This window comes from Protopterus annectens, chromosome 3.part1, assembly GCF_019279795.1.
Source record: "Protopterus annectens isolate FY-2018-M chromosome 3.part1, PAN1.0, whole genome shotgun sequence".
In the NCBI taxonomy this organism is placed as follows: Eukaryota; Metazoa; Chordata; order Ceratodontiformes; family Protopteridae; genus Protopterus; species Protopterus annectens.
In genome coordinates, this window is record NC_056732.1 from 78,225,389 (window position 1) to 78,247,916 (window position 22,528).

Here is a 22,528-nt window from a genome sequence, read left to right on the forward strand (position 1 = left end):
TGTGGTTTTTCAAAAATTATGTGAGTTTGAACTTAGGAAATTAAGTAAGAAGGTAACACATAAAGAAAATGTTAATGTTAGCCCAACAGAAATGGAAGCACTGAAAGACTTGAGAACACTACCTATTAGGGTGTTAAAACTAGATAAGGAAGGTGGATTGGTGATAATTGAAATGTCTGATTATAAGGACAAGATGAGGAAAGTCTTAAACAGTGATACATATGCTAAAATTAGTTTGAATTAAATGAATGTGGCTTACAGAAACATTAAGACATTTTTAAATGACCTGTTTATAGAGGAATTAATAGATGTGCAAACATTAAATTATTTAATTATTTTGGCTCCTAGAATTCCCTCTCTGTTTGGAGTCCCTAAAATCCACAAAAATATCCACAATCCACCCATGAGGGCTTTGACTGATGTTAGGGCATCGATCAATTATGCCTCAGCTAAATTTGTGGATAACATTCTAAAAAAAATATGTGGTGAAGGAGAAACAAATATGTAGGGACTCATGGGCCTTTTTAGCAGATGTGAATAACATTACTATAATAAAGAAGTGAATTTCTTGACTATAGATGTAACTGATTTATACTTTTCTGTCCAACATGATATAGGAATTGAATGGATAGTAGATAGAATGAGATCCCACGAAGCCCCAGCCTGTAGAATTTAGAGTTGTAGAAGAATTGTTGGATATTATTTTATCTAATAATTTTATGTTTGATAATAAAATTTTTTTACAGCAAGTTGGCCTAGCAATGGGCTCACCTTGTGCAGCCAGCTTTGCCAACTTAGTGATGGCACAGTGGGAAGCGCAATATGTGCTTGGGAATATCGAACTAATGTCTTCCTTTTGTTATTATACAAGGTTCTTGGACGGCATATTTATTATGTTAAAAGGAGATGAATTAAAAGCTAGTGAAGTGGTTAGATACTTGAATAGTACAACTAACTTTTTGAAATTTACGAGTTCCTTCAGTGAGGTATGCATCTCTTACTTGGATGTTCACTTATTTAAACACAACATAAAAGAAAGATGCTCTGCAAGAATATTTTGTAAGGAAACTTACTCAAACTCCTTGCTGCACTTTACCAGTTCCCATCCCTTTCACCAAAATAAATCAGTGGTGAAGGGACAACTGGTACGTGCAGCAAGAATGACATCAGAGGACAAACTCTTTGTAGCAGAGTGTCTAATATTGAAAGGGATGTTCTTTAAAAGAGGTTATCCTGAAAAGTTAGTTAAGGAACTCATTGAAGAAGTGCAACACAAGAGGTTAGTAGGGATGTACAAACCTATTCTAGGGAACCATGAGAAAGAAGAAATAGTAAATAGAACTAGTCCAAGTTAAATATACTTTGAGAGGGTTACCCAAACAACAGTTAGGACTAGAAACACATACTGTATCAGCTTTATAACACCTTTTAGTATGGATGCTGATAGCATCAGAGATATCTTAAGACAATACTGGGGGATACTGTCCACTGATAATGAAATTGTTAAAAAAATGGGAGAAAAGCCAACAAGCGAGGTAGGAATTTAAAAACTATGTTGGACATTCCAAGAGTAACTAGTATAAGAACACCTAGTATGTTCAAACGTGAAGCCTGTAACGTATGTGGATACATGGCTTTGGGTTACACCTTTAAAATTGATAACAAAATGTACAAAGTGAACAGGAGGTACAACTGTAACTCCAGATCAGTCATCTACCTTGCACAGTGTTAAATGTGTCCCACCTTTTATATCGGGAAAACCGAGAGAAAATTAAAAAATAGGGTATATAAACACGTAAATAGTATTAGAAAAGAAAAAGAAGAGAATGCGCTCGCAAGACATCACAATAGCTACCCAGGCCACATATTTAATTTTAGGGTTATTGACCAGATTATACCTACTGTAACAGGGGGGCCTTTTTCGTTATTATTAGAAAAGCAAGAGGTCCTATGGCAGTTGCGTTTAGAAGCAGGAAGAAAGCCTGGATTGAATGAAGTAACGTCTATAGCTTGTATTCTCAAACTGAAAAGCCTGCAGAGATGAAGAATTTAAATAAAACAACGAACACCAACAGGAAGAATAAACAATAACAAATATTATATTTGTACATCATTATTTGCCATCATATAAACATTAACTCTTACTTAGAAATTATAACATTTAGAGACTTGTCAAGCTCATTTTATTGGGGAGGGGTATACATTTTAGATAGGAAGTAACAACATTTAGATTCAAATGTTTTTACTATTGATTTTGTTATTATGTTGAGCTTTTTTTATTTTTAATTATTGTAACTTAAAAATAAGTGTAGAACAGAATGTGATTTAACTATGTATGTCTATTTAAAGCACAGATTGTAAGTGCTTTGAACGAATGACTTTATACAGCATTTTAAATTAAATTGTATATGAAATTGCTTAATTAGCAAAGGATGTTCAGGATTAGTGTTAAGGTAACTAATGGGATGTATTTAAAAGTGTGTGTATCAGTTGTGAAATTTGTCTGAAGAAGTCCAGTCACTGAACCGGATGAAAAGCACTTTCCGTTACTTGTTTATTTTACTTTTTTGTTTTATTAAACTTTGTGCAGTCGGATAAGTTATCTCTTGGTGCCTTTTTTACTACATTTGTTGTCTTTGACATTTTTGTGGTGTGTGTGTGTGTGTGTGTGTGTGTGTGTGTGTGTGTGTGTGTGTGTGTGTGTGTGTGTGTGTGTGTGTGTGTGTGTGTGTGTGTGTGTGTGCGAGTGTGCGAGTGTGTGTGTGTGTGTGTGTGTGTGTGTGTGTGTGTGTGTGTGTGTGTGTGTGTGTGTTTGACCATTTGTATAGCTATTAAAACCATATATCAATAAGTACATAAGTAGTCCCAAAAGATTTATTTATAAAATGTATAAAGAGGTGGAGAATCATAGTTATGAGAAAATTAAATCTTTTGCAAGTGAGTTGTTTGCGACCTATATTCAGAATGTGAAACATGGGATAGAAAAGAATAAAGAGGAGGTTATAGTGATAACAATGGCGAAGGGAGTAGTGCTGATATTTCAGAGAGAAGTAGTCATTCTTGATGCAATTCACATAGAAATGCAGTGAACATCTGGAAATAAGAGAGCCATTGAGAAGCAGTAATTATGCCATTGTGGTATCATCCCTGCACTCATATTGAGAAGTGCAACAAGAACAGAGAGCTGGGACTACTCTTGCCTTGAAGCTCATATCTCAAAGATGTAAGAATATGAAACAGCACCCATCCTGACTAAAGACTGTGACAAAGAAAACATATATGAGTAAAGCAAGAAGTCATACAATACAATGGATTGAGAAATGGAAGTTGAGGGGAAAGCTTATAACGAGATGAAGAAAGTCTGCAAAAGGAATCTAGGAAGCATAGCCCTTGAGAAGTAGATGGCCAGTCAGGGGAAGAATACCCAAATAAATTCTTCATATAGGCTGGGGAAGTAATGAGTATTCAGTAGGCAGTTAACATATGATCTGATGTCAATTATCATTCTATCCTCAACTGTTGGGTTTGGATCCAAACCTCGGATCTGAATCGGCCATTACTAAAGCTCGTGGTAACCAAAAAGCTGTCAAGCTTTTTCCTTAGCCATAATACACCAGCTCCTAAAATACCCCCAAGATCGTTTGCCACTTTTCATGAAAAGACATGGTCAACCATAACCCTTGAGTTTTAGTTATTGAAAAAGCAGGTGTGTATTTTTTTCTACAAAAATCTTATATTTCTCTAACACTTTTTATTCCCTTACCCTCATACATTAGTCTAGCTCTATTTTATCATTGTTGCTAGTTTTTTCCATTTTTCTCTGTTCTTACATGCTTGTGTAATTATAATTACCATTGTTGATATTATCTTTCTATCTTCTTTTCCTCTATCTTAAAAACAAAAACAAAACAAACAAAAAAAACCAAACAAACAAAAAAAGGTCTTATGTTGTGCTTCTGTTGTTTTTGTTATTGACACTGGTATGGCTGAGAAAGATCCTTCCGGCATTAAAAAATGTTGGAAATGTGGGAACAAATTGCCTCTTTCAGACACCCATATGCTTTGTGTTTATTGCTTATGTCCACAAGACCTGCAGGAGGATTGGTTTATTTGCCATAGCTTTAATCCCAGAGTGCTTGTAGATAGAAAAAATAAGCTTATTCTTAAAGGTTTGTTGCCATCATCCTTTGGTGAAGCCATCACTGGGGCTCAGTCCCTCAAAGTAAAGTCTAAGGTGTCAAAATCTCAGTCTCCAATACCTTCTACTTCCTTGACTCCATCTTTGGAGCCTTCTAGAAAGAGATCAAATTCAGAACTGAGAAGGTCTCAAACCTCCTCCCCTTTGGATCGGAAGAAAAAGAGATTAATGGATCCAATGTCCTCAGATCTGACATCTTCAGATCCCATTATACTGCCAAGAACCCAGTATTCTCCTTCTTTTGATCCTGTGCCTTCCAGGGTCCTTCCCCCTTTATGGAAAGGCACTGTTCAAAGTCACCTTCCCACGTTTCATCTCATTCATCCAGGAGTTTGACTGAGGAAGATGTGGATAGAATGATGTTGAAGTTTCACTTGTTGATGATCCAGAAGGGTGTTTTACTGGCTCCTGCCACTTCGAGTCAAGAGGCCCATCCATCAACCACACCAACACCTCATGTTCCTTGTCTGATCTCTTTGGTTGCTTCAGAGTCCCTGGATCCGAGCCTTTCAGTCCATCTGGCTTGCATCCAAAGATAAACTTATCTTTGGATCCGAGGCTAATTCTAAGTGACACAGCTCTGACATCTTTGGATCTGGAGGACGCTCGGAGCCAATCTTTCTTGTTGGATCCGAGGCACTGTAGTCAAATCCAAGGGTTTTGGAACCATCTCTACACCTTGGTGCTACAGAACTGGATAGCTCGGCTCTGACTTCCTCCTTGGGGAGATTGATTTCAGGGCAGGATAAGACAGTGATCCAGAAACCTGCCTTCTCAACACTGAGGTCTTCTCTCTCTCAGGGTTGGTTTACCTCTTAGGTTGTGAAAAGGGTATTTTGTGCTCTGACAAGACTGACAGATTCAACAGATCCAACTCCCTCAAATTTTCAGTCCAGCTCCCAGATGTCTCTGCACATGGGGCCTAATCATTCGATGCCACAGGGATAGCCAGCTCAAGACCCCCAGACCACCTAGCAGGGTTTCATAGTCTCTTCTGACATTTCCCCAAAGCAACCCGCCAAGGAAATCCCTAGGAAGAAAAAGTACAAGAGGAGGCACCTGGACTCTCTATAGGAGTCAGTCACTGAGGATACTGATGTTGATGAGGGTGACGGCCCCATGATCACCTCCAGAAGATGTCTCATTTGGAGACATCCTTGAGATCCTGAAACAGAGAGGTGGTTGGTCCCCCCAGCAATCCTTCAATGAAGAAGGGAATATAGCTAGAGGCCTTTGGAGCTGGCGCATCTACCTCCTGGGTTACTCCACCCACAGATGAGCTAATTGATTTGATCTCTCAGCAGGTGTGGAAAGAGTCTGATTCAGTTGATCCAATACCTAAGAGGCCTGATAGGATTCTGGTTCCACCTGTGGGGAAGGAATTTTGTAGTAAGGGGGTTCCCGTGGATGCCATGGTCATGGGGATGGCCACCAAGTAGAAGCTTGCAGAACAAAGTTTCTCTGTTCATCTCCCTAATAGGGATTCAAGGGAGCTAGACAGATTTGGGAAGCATATCTATGTTATAGCAACCTTTGCTCTTAGGTCACTGAACTATTTGGCACATTTAGGCTGCAAAGGGATTTGATCAAATAACTTTCAAATTCCCTTTCGGGAACCATTTCTGCTGAGGCCCAATCATCTGTGCCCTCTCAATTGGCTACCTTCCAATCTTTTTAAAATTCTTCAGTGAAGCTTATTTGTTATGAGGCCAAAGGTCTCTCAAGGGCAATGGCTTCAGGCATATCCATTAGGAGGCATGCCTGGATGCACTTATGTTATTTTCCAGAGCCCCTCAAGTCCTCGTTTGTCAATGATCCCTTTGACGGCAGTTATTTGTTTGGCCCCAAAATGAAAAACACATTATCCAGGTGAGAGAGGGATGGAAAGACCCTCTCTGCAGTGGGCGTATGTTTTTTGACACCTCAAAGATCCTTTTCTAGGAATCAACAAGGTGGTTGGAAGATGTGGTTCAAGAAGTCCAAGGGTCCTTTCCAGGGCACACATGGAGAAAGTTCCCCTACAGATGGGGGGGGGGGTTGACTCTAATGGACTAAAATGTCCCTGTGGCCTGCAAAACCAGGGGTCCAGGGATTCTTTCTCTGACAGACTCTACCAGTTCTCCTGAAAGGAGTCCTAATTGTGCCCCTCTGGAGAAAATCAGTGGTCACCTATCCCTGCACTAGAGATCCTGGTTAAACATAACAAAAGATACTTGGGTGCAGTGGATTATGTCCAGATGTTATGTAATTCCCTTTTCTCTTCCACCTCCAACTGTAGCCAAAATTCCCGATGTTTCACCCAGTCAGAGGAAAGAAGCAGCACTAAAAGTACAAAAGCTGCTAGAAAAAAAGAGTCATCCAAGAAGTCCCACCAGACCAGACATAACGTACTCAAGATTCTTTTTAGTGCTAAAGAAAACAGGGGACTAGAGACCAATTTTTGATGTCAGCACTTGAACAAGTCAGTTTGACATACAAAGTTTTGGATGGTCACAGATCAGTTCAATCTCCCATTCCTGGGCAAGAATGACTGTATGTGCTCAATAGACCTAGAAAGTATGAAGGTCTATTGACCTGCATACTATCACATAAAGATGAATGGACAATCCAGACGGTATTTACTCTTTTGGCTGGGAGCCAGTCACTACCAGTTCAGAACACTGCCCTATGGCCTCGCCACAGCCCCAGGGTGTTTATCAAATACATGACAGTGGTGAGAGCTCACTTGAAACTGCAAGGATTCTGTATGTTTCCATATCTAGATGACTGGCTCATTACCGCCAACACCAGGCATCTGCTAATCAGTGCAAGGGATCAGGTTCTGCAGATTTCTTTTCATCTGGGGATAACCATAAATTAGAAGTCTCAGCTGCAACTAACTAAAATTTTGGAATTCATAGGATCAGTTTTCAACACAACATCAGTAACAGCTTCTCTTCCTCTCTCAAGAGTACAGACTATAAAATTCTAAGTCAAAAGAACAATTTGCAGTACCAATGTTTCAACTCAGTTGATCCTTCAGGCCTTGGGGTAAATGTCATCTGCCATAATCTTAGTTCATCTTGCAAAGTTTCATATGAGAATTCTTCAATTGATGCTAGCAACACAATGATCCATTCTTTACCAGCCCGTGTCAACACAAATAAGAATCACTCAGGCATGCAAGAGTTACCTCTAGTGGTGTATTCATTTGGATCAAGTTCTGCAAAGTTGTCTTTTCATTCTCCCTCAGCCACTGGCCATAGTGACTACAGATGCTTTCCAGATTGGGTGTGGGTGGGGGGGTCACTTCCTGGAGAGAACAGCCCAAGGCACATGGTCCCCCGAGGAGGCCAACTTGCATATCAGTGTCCTGGAGATGACAGTAGTGCTTTTAGTGTTGCAGGCCTTCCAGGATGCTCTGCCTTCAGGAACAATTACAATTCAAATGGACAATATGTCAGTAGTTTGGTACATCAACAAACAAGGAGGGACCAGATCATACCTCTTGCACTGAGAAGCACTTAGCTTGTGGCAATGGGCAATTTCATCCAACTGCTTTCTTGCAGAAATGTACATTCCAGGAAAATCCAAAGTGAAAGCAGAAAAAATTAGCAGGTCCATTTTTCTACCACGAGTGGTCTCTCAACAGGAAAGTGGCAGAAATTATTTTCTTCCAATGGGGCCAGTCTCGCTGCAACCTTTTTGCTTCTCCCCAACACAACACAACAAATGCAGCAGCTTCTTTGCCCTAATCCCTCCTCAGGGGGAGGTCACCGAGGGACAGTCTACTTCAGAATTGGCCTCCTGGTCTACTTTATGTTTACCCACCAATTCCAAAATTCCTGTAGAAAGCTGCCAGGTTGAAAAGCAAAGTCATTATCATTGCACCTTACTGGCCTCGTCAGATTTGGTTCCCCTTCCTGTGGCCTCATCTTGGATACAGGATTGGATTCTGATTCCAGATGTTCCGTGATATCCAACAGACATGATTCAGCCAGATATCTCAAGCCTCAAGCTAAGAGGGTGGCTTCTCCAATTTCATTGATAGCCAGACAACAGATGCTGTCTTCACCTGTCCGTCATACACTTTCATCTTCTCATAAACCTTCATCAAGAAAGCTTTATACATGTAAATGGAAAAGGTTTGTTTATTGGGCACAACAAAAATATACTGACCCCTTTTCAGCTCCAGTACATAAGATACTTGAATTTTTAGCTTTGATCTTTAATGAGGGGGTGAGCTGCTCTGCCGATAGGGTTCAGTTGGCAGCAATATCTCATTTTTATATTAGATTTGAAAATTCCTGTGTGGACTCTTCTAAACTTTGTAAAGCATTCTTGAGAGGCAATCTTCTATTGAGACCCCCACAGAAAGACTCTACTCCATCAAGGGATCTGAACTTGGTACTGCAAGCCTTAATTCATTCCCCCTTTGAGCCATCAGCAAAATGTGACCTTAAATTCCTGACTTGGAAATCTGTCTTTCTAGTGGCCATTACCTCAGCTAAAATAATTTTTCAAGCATTGCCAGCAAAACCTCCCTACTTGATTTTTCATAAGGATAGCGTTACATTAGAAACCAATACGTCTTTCCTTCCCAAGGTGGTGTCAGAATCCAATATCAGTCAGCCCATTAAGCTGCCAGTATTCTTTCATACATTTACAAACAAAGGTGAATATATGTTGCATTTATTGGATGTTCACAGGTAATTATACTTTTATTTTACATAGGACAAAAGAAATCAGAAAGACAGAACAATTGTTTGTTTCTTTTGCAGATTTGAAATTGGGAAAACCACTGGCAAAAGTAACTCTAGCTAGATGGCTGACAGATTGTATTTCTTTTATCTATAACAAGCTGGGTCTACCCTTACCAAAACCTGTAAGAGCCCATTCAACTAGGTCCATGGCAACTTCTTCAGTCTTTCTGTCCAGAGCTTCCATGGACGACAAATGTGCAGCTGCAACTTGGGTGAATCCTTGACCTTTATCACTCATTACAAATTAGATCTGGTCTTGAGGGGTAGACCAGCTTTTGGTTCAATTGTGCTCAGGAATATCCTTCCTAACAGTCTACCCAGGCTTTTAGGTAGCTGAGGACTCTCTCCTAACACTTAAGGATAGAATAAAAATTGACAACATTAGATAAAGAAGTTATGCACTCGCCATAACATTCCATATTTGTTGTCCATTTTCATTCTTCCTCAGCTTTCCACCCACCATCCCCATCTCTTATTTCAACAAACTTTTGGAAGAATGAAACATTGTAAGGACACCACTGTCCTTTATTACTGAGCTCCAGATATAGTTCCCTCTGTAGGGCATGTACATTTTTACGTATCTTTATATATGCATATTGGTAGATATCACTTTAGTTAAAATCAGCAAACAAGATCTGAGGTATGTTAGGGGTTGGTACATTATGGGAAAGGGAGAAGCTCAATAGCTTTTTGGTTATTACAAGCTTTAGTAAAGATCGAGTTGGATCCAAGGTTCGGATCCAAACCCAACAATTGAAGAAGAATGAAAATGGACAACACAGATGAAATGTTATGGTGAGTACATAACTTCTTTGTATGTGAGAGGTGATTGGTAATGGTACGGTATGGCACAAAGCATAGAAAATTTATATTCCCCACTGCTCTTAAATGAATGAAAGAACAGGGTGTGTGCATAGAAAAGTTACAGGGTCAAGAAAGAGGACAAATGGATACAAGCAGCAAGAGAATGCAGAGAAAGCACCCTCAATAGCCCTGGGGAGATGATCTCATCCATGCATGTTATCTGAGCTAACAGAGCTACTGTGTCAAATAGATCCAGAAAGAAACAATGGAATCACAATATCAGTCATATATCAATCCTAGTGAAATTGTGAACTATAATCTGAGCTTAATGGGAGAAATTTCTGAATACCAGACAGATGTATAAAAATTACAATGAATTTGTTCAGTAAGTCCTGCATGCATTTTGTCCAAAAGATCAAAATAAAATGGAATTGTTTATTTGTATAGCTGAAATGCATACCCTGAATGTAGTTTAGCTTTCGGTCAGCAGAACAACTGTTGTAAATGAGCCTTGGTCTGAGAAGCACAATTCAAGACAGACATTTTACATTTGGCTAAATACTTGTGCTCAGCAAAATATTGTATCAAGTGCTAATTCTGTATATAAATCTCCATGGAACTTCATGACATACTCAAGTCATAAGCTAAAGTAACTGGGTACAGACAGTACAGATTAATGTTCCTGGTGGAACTCAAGAAAACCAAATAAAGCAACCAAATGAATTGGATCATAATGCTTGTGAGATGTTTTTACATGATTAAAATGAGTCATACTGTGCAAATGCCAAATAAGTTTCAGATTTCTGCAGGAAACAACACACAGTTTTCTGACTATACATTGCGTATGTCTGATATTGAACAGAATGACTGTATGAGAAGCAGCTCAAAAGACAACATAAATGCTCACATAGGTCCAGTTACCACCATGTATGCTCCTGTATGAAGTTTCCAAACATTCTAGAAATTCAGAATATTGTAATAGTACTGGTATATATAACAGCTGTGATACTGCCATGAACGATTCATTGATAGCTACCAAGTAAAATAATAAGGATGCTGCTATTTTATGGCATTTTATTTATTAGTGATTTAGACTGTTTACAATGATAAAAGTACATTAAGATGTCACCTAGATAATACCAATTTTCATGCACCAAAAACAATTTTATAGTTTCAATTAGCAGAATTGAACAAGAACTCCATGCACAGAAGACCTTAGTATGCTTGTTAAGAAAAATGAATCAAATGAATGAGTCAGTGGTACAGTGATAGTTGTACAATAAGACAAGATTAGAGTATGTATGTATGGATCCCTATTAAATGGATCAAGAGGGAACACTGAATTACTCTGCTGAAGAAGTGTTGCAACAATGCCCAATGCTTGATTTTTCACAGTACTAGCTGCTAATCAAACATTCTGACCAATTAAAATGGGTAAAGCTAGTTCAAACATTGTACCTTTAATACCCTTGGGTAGATGTGGGGTTCTAAGGTTGCCTTTGGGTATCTCATCAGTCCCAGCAGCATATCAAAGAGCAGTAAATGAAATGATCAGAGATTTGGAAGGTGTGATTAACATAATAGATGATCTTCATTTGTGGAGAGACTCCAAACAGGACCATATTACTAGACTTACTAAGTGACCTGTGATGTTGAGACAGAAAATAAGCAAATATAAAATATGTGTGATTATTTTGAAACAAGCCAGCCATGTTTTGGCAGTGGCAGAATTCAGATCAGACTCTGGTAAAGTTAGTACTATAGTTATATTATTTATTTATTTATTGCTTTTATTGACTAGGATACTCCAATAGAGATATGGTAGCCTTTTATTCTGTAGTTGTCTGGGGAAAAGAGATCAACTATACATTATGCAAAAGACAAGCACATTAAGGAATAATATACATACAGTAATAAGTACATACAGTTGTTGGAAGAATGTAGCAGATGTAGATATAACAGACAGTTTATACTAAGCAATGACATTCATGTACATAATTAATAAATAAGCAAATACAGTAGGACAAATTGGAGAATGATTAGAGAATATGGGAGGATTTGGACTGTCTATCCTGTGGAAGTACACATGCAGATCTATGTGTTGGTGAATGTTGTTACATAGGTTAGTTTGCTGTCTGATTTTGGAGAGATTAAATTCTAGAGTTTGGAGACATAACTGGAGTATAAGGACAGACCAGCAGAGTTTTGGGTTTTACTTATGATTAATAGGGATTTACCCAAAGGGCATAGTGATCTAGCAGGGATGTAAGATTGCACAATTTTTTATGGTGCTGGACAGTTTTCTAGTTTAACAATCCAATTGGGTTATAGAAAGGTAGTGTGGGAACTCTTGCCACTGAAGTTGCTTTTAGGCCAGGCAGTGATTTGTACCAGGTGAATTTGCAGCTAATTTGCCTACCTTATTATAGCATTGTTCAAGTTTTGCTAGAAGAGTTTGATTAAGGTTGGTGTAGATGGGAGTGGCATATAGTAATGAGTGCAGAAGATAGGTAGTGGTTATTGATTTTTGGCATTGCTAATTAAGAAGTGAGACAAGTTTGATAAGTATACACTTGAAATGAAGGGTGACGTACACAGAGAACAGAAGAAACTACTAAACTACCAAACTGGGGCCAACAATAAAAATAGAAACACAGCAAGAAATTTAGCATTTTTGTTCTTTTTTGCCAACAATAAAAATAAAAACACAGCAAGTGATTTAGTGCTTTTGCAAATTACATCATCATCTTCTTTCAGCTGTTCCCGTTAGGGGTCACCACAGCGGATCATCTGTTTCCATTTCTTCCTGTCCTCTGCATCATGCTCTTTCACACCAAGCGCCTGCATGTCCTCTCTCACCACATCCATAAACCTCATTTTAGGCCTTCCTCTTTTCCTCTTACCTGGCAGCTCCATCCTTAGCATCCTTTTTCCCAATATACCCTGCATCCCTCCTCTGCACATGTCCAAACCAACGCAATCTTGCCTCTCTTACTTTGTCTCCAAACTGTCCAACCTGAGCTGACCCTCTAATATACTGATTCCTAATCCTGTCCATCCTAGTCACACCCAGTGCAAATCTTAACATCTTTAACTCTGCCACATCCAGCTCTGACTCCTGCCTTTTCGACAATGCTACCATCTCCAACCCATATAACATAGCTGGTCTCACTACCCTCTTGTAGACCTTCCCTTTCACTCTTATTGGTACCCGTCTGTCACAAATCACTCCTGACACTCTTCTCCACCCATTCCACCCTGCCTGTACTCTCTTCTTTACCTCTCTTCCACATTCACCATTACTCTGAACTGTTGATCCCAAGTATTTAAACTCATCCACCTTTACCAACTCTTCTCCCTGCATCCTCACCATTCCTCTACCCTCCCTCTCATTTACACACATATATTCTGTTTTAGCCCTGCTGACCTTCATTCCTCTCCTCTCTAAAGCATATCTCCACCTCTCCAGGGTCTCCTCAACCTGGTCCCTACTTTCACTACATATCACAATGTCATCTGCAAACATCATAGTCCACGGGGCCTCCTGTCTAATCTCATCTGTCAACTTATCCATCCCCACTGCAAATAAGAAAGGGCTCAGAGCTGATCCTTGATGTAATCCCACCTCCACCTTAAACGTATCTGTCACTCCCAACGTAGTCCTCACCAATGTCACACTACCCTTGTACATATCCTGTACCACTCTTACATACTTCTCTGCCACTCATGACTTCCTCATACAATACCACAACTCCTCTCTAGGCACCCTGTCATATGCTTTCTCTAAGTCCACAAAAACACAATGCAACTCCTTCTGACCTTCTCTGTATTTCTCCAACAACACTCTCAGAGCAAATATTGCATCTGTAGTGCTCTTTCCTGGCATGAAGCCATACTGCTGATCACTAATCATCACCTCCCTTCTTAACCTAGCTTCCACTACTCTTTCCCATAACTTCAAGCTGTGACTGATCAATTTTATCCCTCTGTAGTTACTGCAGCTCTGCACATCACCCTTATTCTTAAAGATAGGTACCAAAACACTTTTTCTGCACTCCTCAGGCATCCTCTGACTTTCCAAAATTTCATTAAACAATCTGGTTAAAAATTCCACTGCCATTTCTCCTAAGCACCTCCATGCTTCCACTGGTATGTCATCTGAGCCAACAGCCTTTCCATTCTTCATCCTCTTCATAGCTGTTCTTACTTCCTCCTTGCTAATCTGCTTCACTTCCTGATTTCTTATCCCCACATCATTGAACCTTCTCTCTCTCTCATTCTCTTCATTCATAAGCCCTTCAAAGTACTCTTTCCATCTACTCAACACACTCTCCTCACTTGTGAGTACGTTTCCCTCACTGTCCTTTATCACGCTTACCTGCTGCACATCTTTCCCAGCTCTGTCCCTCTGTCTAGCCAATCGGTACAGGTCCTTTTCTCCCTCTTTAGTGTCCAATCTGTCATACAGCTTTATATATGCCTTAAAGCAAAAGAGAATTAAAGCACTAATTTACTTGCTGTGTTTTTTATTTTTATTGCTGGCAAAAAAGAATGAAAGTGCTAAATTACTTGCTGTGTTTTTATTTTTATTTTTGGCTCCAGTTTGGAAGTTTGATAGGTGTACAGTTTGCTAAGGTGATGAAGTTATTTTCAATATAAATGACAGATTTTGTTGTCAATTAAATCAATATTTTAGCATTTAACAGGTAGATTAAGTTACCAGCCAAAATACCACAAAATACCAAACCGTAAAACAAACCTTTACCAACAGTTATGTTCATTTTTCAAGTGCGCATCCTAGACACATTATTAGAAATATTCCCAAGGGGCAATTCATAAGAGCATGCAGGATGACATCAAACGAAAATGATCTTATTGACGAACTTGAATTTATTAGGAACATGTTTTATCAAAGGGGGTATCCCATGCAACTGTTGAATGATATTCTTAGGGAAATTTTGGATAAGCGGTTATCACATTATCCAGCGTTGTTGGATAATTTTGATTCTAGCTATACCCCTTTTTGTAACAATTTTGGTAAACCAAAAAGTTTTGACAACATGATTTGTTCGTTAGACATGAGTATTGATGGGGGTCATATTAGACAAATATTAGAAAAGAATTGGAAGATCATAGAGGGTAACCATGATATTTTTAAGGTTTTAGGAAACAAACCAAGTTTTGTGTTTAGAAACACCTATAATATTAAGAAAGCTCTCGAATTTAATAGATTCCAACAGGATGCCAATAAGTTTTTAGTGAAAGGTATGTTTACCTGTAATAATTGTAACATGTGTAGATATATAGCCAAAGGACCGGTTATTGTTATTGATAGCATTGATCAGACCTTTAAAGTACCTGGACACGTTAATTGTTGTACTAAGGGGGTCGTTTACATTGGTCTGTGCAGCACCTGCTCCGCTTTTTACGTAGGGATGACCACCAGGTGCTTAAATGTTCGTATTCGTGAGCATGTATATAACATCAAAACTCACGATGAAAATAGTGCCTTGTTTAAACACTCCCTTGTTTGTAAAAACTTTAAAAAATTTTTATTTACTATTATTGAGGTGGTTAAATCGGACCTTAGAGGGGGAGATTTTAGGAACTATGTTGAACAAAGGGAAACACTTTGGCAGATCAAGTTAAAAGCAGATAGATTCCCTGGTTTAAATGAAGCAATAAACATCAAGTGTTTTTTAAAAGGTACCAAATTAAGCATTGACAAAGATATTTTAAATTCATATTTTTTTAAATAACAATGTTACTGGTTAATTAACTTGTTTTTAATTAATTGATTGATTAATTGCTTAATTACTGATTTAGTGAAGTATATAATGCTTGTGGTTTTAGTGTTGTGTATTCTGAAGAAGTCTCTGGACGAAAGCGGTAATTAAAAGGTTCATTACGCTATTTCTTGGAGCATTTGGAGTATTTTTCTTGGTTTCCTGTTCCTGCTTTTGTTTTAAGGTAGATTAAGTTGTTGAACCAACTCTATAAAAGTAAAGGCTTTATGAGTCTTTTCCTGAAGTTCTGGGAGTGACTTAGTGGCAGAAATCAGTATGGCATTATTGGTATTTTGAATGACTGTTGCATCTCTGGTATCTTTGTATAGGTGGTGGTATTCTGGCTGAAACTGGCAGGGATGGAAATTATTCTTTCTGCCATTTCACTGCCTGTAGTCTGTTGAATAAATAGCTGTGGAACCAAGACAGGGAAGGGATGTCAAGCTGTAGTAAGCATAGTCTATGGAGAGTAGTGTGATGGGATATCCTATATGAAGCCTTACATATGTCTAGGAATAGCATAGATACAAAGTTCCCTGGGTGTCTTTGGAGGTTGACATGAAAGATAAAGTTCAGTAGAGCTTTAGTAGTGCTTAAGTGTGGGCTGAAGCTATTCTGTGCTGGAGACAAGATGTTCTTTACATGTAAATGTTTAACAAGTTGAAGTTGTATGCATTTTTCAAGTTTTTTTTTGATAAAAGTGAGAGAATGGCTATGTGTTCTCGGTTACAGAGGTTGGTGGTGTCTCCCCTTTGTGTATTGATTTTATCATGATTTTTTTCTAGCTACTTTGTATGTAGTTTTCTTGGACTGATCTGTTTATTAGGATAGAAACTGTGCAAGATAGAGGATAGGCAGGCATGCTAATGCTTTTAGAGAAAAGACTGCCAACAACAAGTGTAGTGAATTGAAACTTTTTAATAGTGGAAGTGGAAATTGAGTTGAGATGGAATACAGGGGTTTGCGTGGGTAATGGTGATGGTATGGAAAGGGGTAGAGGAGGGTGACTGCTAGTGAGGGAGGAGACTGAGTGTAAAAATATGAGTTGAACTGGTCAGAAATAGGGTCAGTAGGATTGATGTTAGTAAGCATTGGATGGGCTGAGTTTACAGGCAGATGAGCATTACATAGATAATGTGTTAGAGCTTGTAAAAATATGCACTTATTTATATTGTTCAGACACACATATACAAATCCACATGCACACACACACACACACACACACACACACACACACACACACACACACACGCACACACGCACACACACACACACACACACACACACACACACACACACACGCATACACACGCACACACACACACACATACACACACACACACACACACATATCCAGACTCCCAACTCCCCCTAATAAAACCACCCAGATGACCAGGTAAACGCACACAATCATGCAACTTTTTTCATACCCCTACAAACATGCACACACATCCTCACATGTCTCCACACATGCACACTTGCTTACCTGCACCATGAATGCTTTCATGGGAGTAAAAGGGTGAACATTGTCTTTTGACAGCATTTAATTTTTCCAATAACAATGATGTTTAATATGACAAATTGATGATAATCGGTTGACAGCATAAATTGAGAGCTACTAGCATTTTTGATAGACCATATTACTAATTGCAAAGGCAAACTGGGAAACATCAGTGGTAGCATGACCTAAGAATCACAGTGTCTTAGAAGGTGAGGGGAAAATCACCATGTTAAGGCTTTCCCTTCATGATAAGTCTTTCTGAATCCCAGCTATGTTCCCTGAAGATTTATAACTACTGAATAGATTTTCAAGTCAGGCATAGATAAAATTAGTTCCAGTACTAGGAGAGATAGGTCCAGATAAGCAGTTAAGAGTTTTACCATTCATTTTATAATTTCTTTTTTCTAGTTTGAACTGATTGTATATTTAATTATACAATGTATGCTGCTGAATTTTATTGGTTTAAAGCAAAGAGTTGTATTAATCAATTTCAAATGTTTTTAACTGGTGGGTTGTTTTTTAGCATAATGATATCTGTATATCTGTGTGAATATTTAGTAGCTTGCATATTATATGGTATGCTAGAATGGTCTACCCAGTAGCAATGTTATTGCAAAGACATGGAAGGGATAATGGTACTAAAGAGAGACCATTATCCAGTCCTGGAAAACATTGCATACATTTATGTGCAAAATAAACTTGGTCAAGTTTCAATTACTGTTGGTAAGACTGCATCAAAAGGCATTGGTCTCAGTAAAAGAAGGATAAAATCCTGGAGAATAAGTAGTTATGACTCTAATCTGCAGCTGTGCAGTGTAAAGCTTATTTATGTGGGGAACTGGCTATTACCTGAGGCAACACTGCACCTTTATCATATGCTCTTTAGAAATGTTGCTCTTCACATGCTAATTAGCGGCGGTAATCCAGATTTTGATGCCATAGCCCTGTCTGTCCCATGTTAAAAATATGTAAGCAGGTAGGATTTTATAATTATTCATCATATACTCCAGAGAGAGAATGGGGCAGAAATTACATTATCATTTGTCGACACTCACAACTGATTGTTTCAGAACCTTGGCTGTTAATTAAACTGAAAATGACTGAGCCATCATCAGGGCTCTTTTTCTGTGCATCACATGTCTGGCTTGGCAGTATATAGCAAGTACATTTTAGGTGAGTTACTTTGTACATGCATTGGAAACAAAAGTTTTCTTACCAGATATTACCCTCTTTTATTGTTTTCCTTGAAATGGATTGTAAGAACTACTGTCATAAAATAAAATTTGTGTTTAACCTCATCATTGCTGTCATTGTTATTGTCAACAGTATTGCTGTCTGTTCTCATTTGTTCAGCTATCTTGTATTTAGAGTATGTGAAAGACCATAGATAATGAATTAATAGTCAATTAACTATCTGTTCCAATTTATAATGTATTTACTTATTTGCAATTGTTGACTATGATAGACCAGCTGGGCAATTAAAACAAATGATGCAGTCAGAATGTTGCAATAAGAAAAGTATTGCACACCCTCTCAAGTTTCTGTACCATTGTTTTTAGTGTTTAACTCTTAGTAATGGACTGAAAAGCTTTTGTCACTACAACAAAATATTGTAAATGATAAGGTAGCAAAAATGAAGAATTGGGATCTTAAATTCATCATTGCATCCATATATGAAACACCTAGAGATTTAATGTTCTTTTCTTGACAGATTTGAATTGCGGGTTATTATTCTGAACACAGAAGATGTTATACTGGATGATGTCAATCAGATAACTGGAATGCAATCATGTGACATTTATGTTACAGGGTAAGTGTGGATATATTTAATTAATAATTTGAAGTAATGAACCAGCAGAGAAAATAAGGCATGGCATACCTGTATTCTCTTATAACAATTGTTTCTCTGTTTTTGTAAACTGTAAGATGTTTCCTTATTACTATATCAACACATTTGATCTATTTCCCTAATTAAAATCACAACTTCTAAAAATATTTTTATAATATTCTGGCAAATCTCTTACAAAAATATAAATAAATAAATATAAATTAAGTGTTCTGGTTCTTTTTTGTAAGAGTTTCAGCTATTTTAATCTTTGTGATATTCTTTGTAGTTAAATGTTGAGAAAGACATTGAAAGGCATGCCACTTAATTTGCTATTAACATCTACATCATGAAATAAATAAATCATATTTTGATAATAATCTCCATAATTATCAAATGAAATAACTTATTTAGTAGCTGCTGGATGTGTTGTGTAGTCATGTGGCTACAGAAGTAAGATCATGTTGAGCTTTGCTACTAAGGAGATCAGTATGATACATTTAAGCTTTAACTTTTTCAGTCCCATAAGTTAAAGGTAAGTTGCCTCTCCCCTATCTGTCTGTCTATTCATCTATCTATCTATCTATCTATCTATCTATCTATCTATCTATGTATCTATCTAAGCACTAATTTATTTGGCAGTGTTTAAAGTTGACACCTGTTTTGTTGACACATTTTGGTCAACAAAATAGTCAACTAGTGTGCAAGATCACACAATCTCTGGGGTTGGGAAAATATCCTTTCCCTGGTATTGTGTAATCTTGAAGTCAGTATACATAATTAGCATGGGGTATCAAGGTGTAGGGGGCTTAACCCCCTGCTTAAAAGTATGTTTTAAACTTTTTTAGTGATTTTATTTGCATGATCCATGTATATTCTTCAGTGCATGTATAAAGTGTTGATGTTTCTTGATGTTTTGTCGTCAGTGTTAGTGATGTTGACATTTCAGTATTTTCATTATATATACTGGGCCTATAGCTATATGTGTGTATATATATATATATATATATATATATATATATATATATATATATATATATATATATATATATATATATATATATATATATATATATATATGTGTGTGTGTGTGTGTGTGTGTATATATATATATATATATATATATATATATATATATATATTTACTGTATATATATATATATATATATATATATATATATATATATATATATTTACTGTAGATAGAGCGAGAGATACATGTGTGTAAATGTTCAGTTTCACTCTCTGGATTTGGTCATTTTATAGATTCTGCTAGTAATGACTATAGCCTGAGATGTTTTTCATAATAGAGCCCCATCATTGAGATTCATTAAAGTAAACTGCTTCTCACAGTCTATACATAGCTAACACAAACATTTGTTTAACCTGTAGTCTAGTTTCAGTAGTGGCTCATATTTTTATTTTATTTTGCCTTTGTTTACCAGGAAAGTCTGACTGGGTTTAGTTAAACTCCTTTTCAGCTGAGGCCCAGGAGAAAAGCACCTTGGACTTTTTTACAAAACTTATTACGATTATACATAGAATGACAGTATGCACACAGTATATAGATATTTACAGAGTACTTGATAATTTAAAAAGTGTGAATGAATTTGCAGAACGTGAACAGTTAAGCTGTACCTATAGATTTACAAAGCATAGCACAGTATAATATAGTACTGTGTATCTTATTTAAATGTGACTTTAAGAGTCTAAGTCAGCACTATTTGGTGGTGTGGCAGGGAGAAAGAAAATAGCATAAGTGTAAAAAGCATACATTTTTGTGAAAGACGGAGACAACAGTCTTTTTAGAGACATTATTTTGGTGATTAGTATTTAGAGTCTCAGTCTTTAGGAAAGAGAGATAACAAGACAGGAGGTGATTTGGTTTTGTTTGATCTGTCCAACAGAGTTGCATTGAAAAAAAAGAGAAAGGCTAGAGAGTAGAGGAAATTAAATGGCTAGCTGAGTAATGGAACTCTATGTATATAGAATGCCTTGATGTGTGTCAACTACTTGGGCAGGGACAGGAAGCACTGGTTGGACAGAGAGGGTGCTGGAGGTTTTAGCTTACCCAAGTAAGCTTGGCAAGTATTTTAGTGGGCTGGAGGGTTACAGATAGTAATAGAAAGTGAAAAAATAGAAAGTAGGCAGAAAGAAGGTTGAGAAGTCATGGATGTGAAAGCAGTAGCAGTAGGAGTTGATGCTAGAAAGAGAGTGAGTAGGAAGGGCATGTGGGAATAGAGATAAGGCGAGAGGTGGCACTAGTAGAGATGTGGTGCTGGGTGGAAACAGCAGGTGGATTTTAGGAAGACCAGTTGTAGTGAGAGTGACACTGGGACAGAGTGGGGAGTGGAGAACAAATCCGTCTAGGACTGGGTGCAGGTTAGATAAATTGCAGGCTTTGTACACAGAGTTAGACTAGTGGTGAGACCAGTTTATAGTAAAATATAGAGGAAAGTTATACATCTAACCTGCGGAATGTAGGAGCAGAGTTTTTTGCACATTAGATGAGGTTTTTTTAAAGAGCTTAGTTCTTGGATTGATTTTAGTACTAATGAGGTTGTTCCAGGCTTTGGTAATATTAGTTTAATATAGGAGTGTCCTGCACTATTTTATGCTTTAGTGATGGTAAGAAGCAATTCATCTCTATAATAAAGCCCCTTTTGTGGATTATGGCTGAATAATATATAAGGATCTGTATTTTGGGGTTTATGAAGAAGTCTGTGTACTATTGTGTACTGTTGTGAGCTGGGTGTGTGCTAATTAGTGTGAGAGTTCTAACCAGTTTACCTCTTTGAGAGCCAGACAGTGGTGTCCTCTGAAGGGCAGTGTGGTGGCAAATTTTGCTGTTTTATTGTAACAAGACTCTAATGTGTTTAAAAGTGTGACTTTAGGTTAGTAAAAATGGATACAACTTATAGGACAGATGGCAGTAGGAATGTATGACCATATGATTCACTGAGGTATGCTTTAAATCACTACAGTGATCTGAGTGTTGTATGTTTTTTACAGCTTGTGTTAAGGTCTAGTTTTAGCTGCTCATCTGTGATAGTAGTTTAGCTTGGGTACATTTTCGATCCAGGTGTTGTTGGCAGATGTTGAGATGAAAGAAGCCTTTTGTCTTGACAATTGTTTGGGAGTAAAAGAATATTAGACTGTTTTTTCTTTTTTTTGGGGGGGGGGGTTATTAGGAGCTTTGAGCTACTTAACCATGACTCAACAGAGAGTAATGATTCTTGTGTGAGCTCCTGTAGTTTTGACAGTTTTAGCAGAGCAGACCAGTGTGGAATCATCTGCATATTGGACTATAGAAGTGTGTTTATCAGCTGTATGGAGGTCAGTGATGAAGAACTTAAAAGGTTCAGGGAATATAGCTGATCCTTATGAAACTCCTGTTTGTGGTGGGGAAAGTGGAGGTCAGTTTAACATTTTACAACTTATGTTCTATTTGATAGATAGCTAAGAAACCAATGTAATGATGGTTTAATTAGACCTAGGACATGTCACCCACACAAACACACACACACACACACACACACACACACACACACACACACACACACACACACATGTACATGCACACACACACACACACACACACACACACACACACACACACACACACACACACACACACACACACACACACACACACACACACACACAGTTAAG

At 37.8% G+C, this 22,528-nt stretch overlaps 1 protein-coding gene across 1 annotated transcript in view; it reads left to right on the top strand.

The window, feature by feature from the left end:
* LOC122797634 (otoferlin-like) overlaps window positions 1-22,528 on the top strand; it is a 1,687,021-nt gene that overhangs the window by 1,571,832 nt on the left and 92,661 nt on the right. Inside the window, exon 36 of the mRNA XM_044066178.1 lies at window positions 18,743-18,841. Coding sequence (XP_043922113.1) covers window positions 18,743-18,841 — 99 coding nt within the window. The remainder of the gene's footprint in view (window positions 1-18,742; window positions 18,842-22,528) is intronic.